A 4,998-nucleotide genomic window follows, 5' to 3' on the forward strand; every position below is an offset into this window, starting at 1 on the left:
CACATTCTGCTGACTGACCCCAAGCACCCATTCGGGGAGGTGGGCTTCAGAGATTATGATAATGAACTTCTGCATCTGGCTCACGACCTGGCTGTGCGCTTGCTTCCTGCTTTTGAGAACACAAGCACGGGCATTCCTTACCCCAGGGTGAGAGAGATCACTCTTTGATTACAAAGTAAGTCATCCCTCTTCCGTGCGCGAGGCCGAGGCTGATTGTTTGCCTGTGTCCTACGTGCAGGTGAACCTGAAGACGGGAGTCCCTCAGGACGGCGTCAATGAGACGTGCACCGCAGGAGCCGGGTCCCTGCTGGTGGAGTTTGGCATTCTGAGTCGCCTGATCGGGGATTCGACGTTTGAATGGGTGGCGAGGCGAGCTGTCAGAGCTCTGTGGAATCTGAGAAGCAACGAAACTGGCCTGTTGGGTAAGTTCAGCTTCCATTTGGGGTGGAGGAGTTTTAATTCCACTTTGCCTATTGATTTTATTTTCAATACTTGGTTCTCGCCTCATGTTGCCAAAGGTGCAAACATCCCTCTTTGGTTTCTTTTTGCAGGAAATGTCATTAATATCCAAACAGGCCAGTGGGTTGGCAAGCAGAGTGGACTTGGAGCTGGAATGGACTCTTTTTATGAGTACTTGCTGAAATCCTACATCCTATTTGGTGAGAAAGAGGATTACCGCATGTTTAAGGCAGCTTATGAGAGCATTCAGAACCACCTGAGAAGAGGGTGAGTCCCAAACGGAAAAAAACAATTTGAGAGATTGATTTTGTTCATTTTCCAATTTTCTGCATTGTTGAGAGTCTCTTTTGGTTGCAGCCGAAATGTGAAAATATCGCAGCAACAGGATCTGAGTCTGTCTGGGAATGACCAAAGAGAGGAATTAAAACTGAGAAATGTTTACAGCATAGTCATGTTTTATATACATTGCTTTGTTGAAGTATTCAAACTTTCTGAACTTTTCTACATTGTGTCAAGCTGCAACTCTAAAGTTTTGAGTTTATTATTGGGTTAATAACTTTGGCTGCATTTCTTCCAGTAGTTTCCCCATTGCTGCTGGAAGAAATGCACCCACAAAAACACGCTAAAAAAATAAAACCATCAATGAATTTCCTTCTACTTTCCAGCTATGGCCTCCTTCTTGTTGGTCTTAATGTCGGTGTTAATGTGAAAAAATATGAAAAAAGTCATCGTACTCTAGAAAGTCACTGTATGTTTTTTTTTTGTTGTTTTTTTTAATGTGGAGAGGAATGTTGTATAACTGAATTGTGTGAAATCTTTTCCCTTTGTTGTTCTCCTTCAGGCGCGAGTCTTGCAATGAAGGTGAGGGTGACCCGCCTCTCTACGTTAATGTGAACATGTTTAGTGGTGAGATTATGAACACGTGGATCGACTCCCTTCAGGCCTTCTTTCCCGGGCTGCAGGTGTTTTTTTTATTTTTTATTTTTTCTGTTACTTTCCTCTGACATATATATGTGTGTGTATATATGTCACATATATAGCACATATATATATACTGCTCAAACAAATAAAGGGAACACATCCTAGATCTGAATGAATGAAATATTCTCATTGAATACTTTGTTCTGTACAAAGTTGAATGTGCTGACAACAAAATCACACAAAAATCATCAATGGAAATCAAATTTATTAACCAATGGAGGCCTGGATTTGGAGCCACGCACAAAATTAAAGTGAAATGTTCCCTTTATTTTTTTGAGCAGTATATACATATATATATTTTGTTCCAGTAAACTAAAATAAGGATTTATGTAACTCATAGGTGCTGAACGGGGATATCGATGACGCCATTTGCCTGCATGCCTTCTACTATGCCATCTGGAAGCGCTTCGGGGCGCTGCCGGAGAGATACAACTGGCAGCTCAAAGCTCCCGATGTGTTATTTTACCCTTTAAGACCAGAGCTGGTGGAGTCCACCTACCTGCTGTACCAGGTAGTAACTCGGTGACAGCAGTGGTTGTTTGTGGGAGATTGCTTTTTATCAATTTTCCTTACTTTCTTCTCACAGGCAACAAAAAATCCTTTCTATCTGCATGTTGGAATGGATATTCTCCAGAGCCTTGAGAAAAATGCCAAAGTCAGGTACCTATTTATGTTTTTACTGATTTTGGACATGTATATATATAAAAAAAATATGCATTTGCCTACTTTACTGCTGTGTGTTACTGCTACTTTAGATGCGGATATGCCACACTCCACCATGTTGTGGATAAATCCAAAGAGGATCGGATGGAGAGCTTTTTTCTCAGTGAAACCTGCAAATACCTTTATCTTGTAAGTTTTCAATCTGAGGCTTTACTCTCAGATATGGAGGAACTTACTTTATTGTTTCCTGAGGCATAAGTGCACTTTAAAGACAAAAGTGTAGGATTTGGTGACCTCTTGTGCTAAAATGCAAGACTTGCAATCTTTGAATCACATTTTAAAGTTTGATGAAAAGCAAACTTCATGTGTTAACACGCATGAAGGTCTACGTATCCTACTATACCAGAATGAGTGTAAAAAATAAATATAAATATATATGTATATGTTTAATACTCTATTTCTGATTACCTTCCACATGCTAAGAGGATATCTGAATACTGTATGCCCCCCATGCACCATTTTGAATATATGAATTGATTTGTTGGGGAATTTTATTGTCTTTTCCTCTGCATTGCAGCTATTTGACGAGGACAACCCACTGCACAAATCCGATAACAAATATATCTTCACTACAGAAGGTCATGTTGTGCCTATAGACAAGCGCTTCAGGGAGAAGCAGTGGAACGACTTGTCTCCATGTGAAGAGGGAGCGCTGGCAGAAACGGAAACAAGCAACCAGCCGCCTCCGAGCAACATCAGCAACGTAAGATCATCATCCCGGTTCATTTAATGTGGCCAGCGAGTTTGACCAGAAAAACAGCTCGCCTCAGGGTTCACTCTCAGTCTGGAAAAACATAAAACTTGGCCGGAGTGTTTTTCAGGCGTGAATCAGTATGGAAAAAGAAAATTAAGTATGTAGAATATCTGTTAGTTCTCATTTCTTTTCCTTCATCCATCCATCCATCAGTCCATTCATCCATTCTCTATAAATTAAAGTGATTTTTTTTCTTTTTAAACATTGTGAAGGAACTCTGTATTTATTCTCTTTCTTCCGTCTCTCTGCAGTGTAACAGGATTCCAGAGGAGCGTCGATATGCTCTGCCATTAAAGAGTGTCTACATGAGGCAGATTGATCATATGGTGGGAGTGTTTTGACGAAAAAGGACAGATGTGGTTACTCTTGTTTGAAAGGACTGGAGAGGAGGACTTCCTCAGTTCAGAGTCTTTGTACCATCTATTTCTCAGATCTGGATCTAGAGAGGAAATGGACAGTAATGAATCCTGAGAAGACGAGACTGTATTAAAGTGAAGGGTTTTTGGTTTTAGAGAATGATGCCAACAAAGGTGACTCGTCCAAGGTCAGGAGAATTAGTTCTGATTGTTACTTTTTGTCTGAACTAAGAGGGTTTTAGACAAACTGAGGTATCTGGTCAAGCACTTGTGGGTAAACTTTGCACATATGTGTGTGATTGAAACTACACCAGAGCTGAGAGTCTTGAGAAAAAAGCATCTGATAATAAGATCAGTGTCATTAACCTCACATTAATTCAGTGCATAGCCTATAAACAAATGTTGACCTTTGAGCAAGCCACTCTCTAAACCTGAGAATCAATGCCTCTTTTTTAAGTTGATATACCTGATTAGATCAGTGCTATTATGTAAGGGCTGTGAGATAAAACTCTTAAAAGAGCTGCTTTTCACTCCAGATATGTTTTAATCGAACAGCATTACTGCAAAACTCTGTTTTTTAAAACTAGAGATGCACCAATCAGAGTCTCACGGCAGACTAATATAGATTTTTAGCCAATTCTAATTTCTCTTTAAGATTTAAAACTATATAGGAACAATGATCTTTTTTTCTAACTTTGTGCTACGTGAAATCACAAATTATTTATTTTCAGAGCAAAGGCAAAATGACTGTGTTGTAATGAGAGGGTAGTCTCTGTTCTCCTAGAGAACATAGTTTCTTATCTTAATTGTTAGATTTCCAGAAAGGCTGCACACATTACTAAATGTAGCTTGTTTCATTACACCTTTGAAAGCTGAAGGGGACAAAAAGAGCAACTTTGCTGTACTCTGGTGAAGTTTTCTGCTGTCCCCTGCAGCCTGAATGAACAACAGTCACGTCTTAATAAGTCATGCAAAATACTTTGATTTGAAATGGCTCTTTACATCTTATATACTTCCTTTCACTTCAATTTTGATCACCTGCTGATGATAGTTAAACTTCTTCCATTAGTAATAGAATGCACACACCGGGAGAGCTCAGAAACGGATCTGGTCACCAGTCAGTTCTCCAAAATCTTCTTATTTTGCTTGTCAATCAGGTTCTTGGTGCATCTCTACCAAAATGCTAATGCATATCTGGGCAGAGACAGAAAGTCTGGGGAGTAAACTGCATTTTTTTGCCTTTGACTCATGTTTGACAATACTGAGAAAATACAATATTGAGATAAGTGTTTATCTTTCAAACTTTTATTGACTCTATGTCTTAGGGCTTTGTGCCCCCATCAGAATGAGGTTCAGGGCTGACTCTTTAAGTGCCTTCTATTTGTCTTAGTATTTCTGGATGCCATGTGGTGCATATTAGCCGTGGATAACATTTTTGAACATATTTTATTGCCACTTTTGATATTGCACAAATGTTTCATTCCATGTCTATCTGCGGTTCTTTTAACCATCACAAGCCATAAAATGTTTTTATTTTAAATGCTAAGTTTGTATTGGTGACAATTCTACTGCATTGTTTATGATTTGTACTTGTATAGAAGAGACTGGAGCTGTTTCTTTTGGTGCACTTCATACCTGTCATGTGGTTAAAAACTCAGGGTTTCTTAGAAATGCAAGAATCAGTGAATGCTTTTGTAAGAAATAAAATTGCAACGTTGCCTACTA

The 4,998-nt window shown here is 39.3% G+C and overlaps 1 protein-coding gene across 1 annotated transcript; it reads left to right on the forward strand.

Moving 5' to 3' along the window:
- Window positions 1–3: 3 nt before the first annotated feature.
- Window positions 4–4,998, forward strand: LOC103133112 (ER degradation-enhancing alpha-mannosidase-like protein 1; the record flags this gene model as incomplete). Its single annotated transcript, XM_007544881.2, has 9 exons — window positions 4–147; window positions 239–422; window positions 552–726; window positions 1,301–1,421; window positions 1,781–1,951; window positions 2,027–2,100; window positions 2,196–2,292; window positions 2,681–2,866; window positions 3,169–4,998. Coding segments are annotated over 9 exons (1,242 nt in total), but the record flags the coding sequence as incomplete, so codon positions are not given.

Source organism: Poecilia formosa, unplaced genomic scaffold (genome assembly GCF_000485575.1).
Source record: "Poecilia formosa unplaced genomic scaffold, Poecilia_formosa-5.1.2 Scaffold2265, whole genome shotgun sequence".
Classification (NCBI taxonomy): domain Eukaryota; kingdom Metazoa; phylum Chordata; class Actinopteri; order Cyprinodontiformes; family Poeciliidae; genus Poecilia; species Poecilia formosa.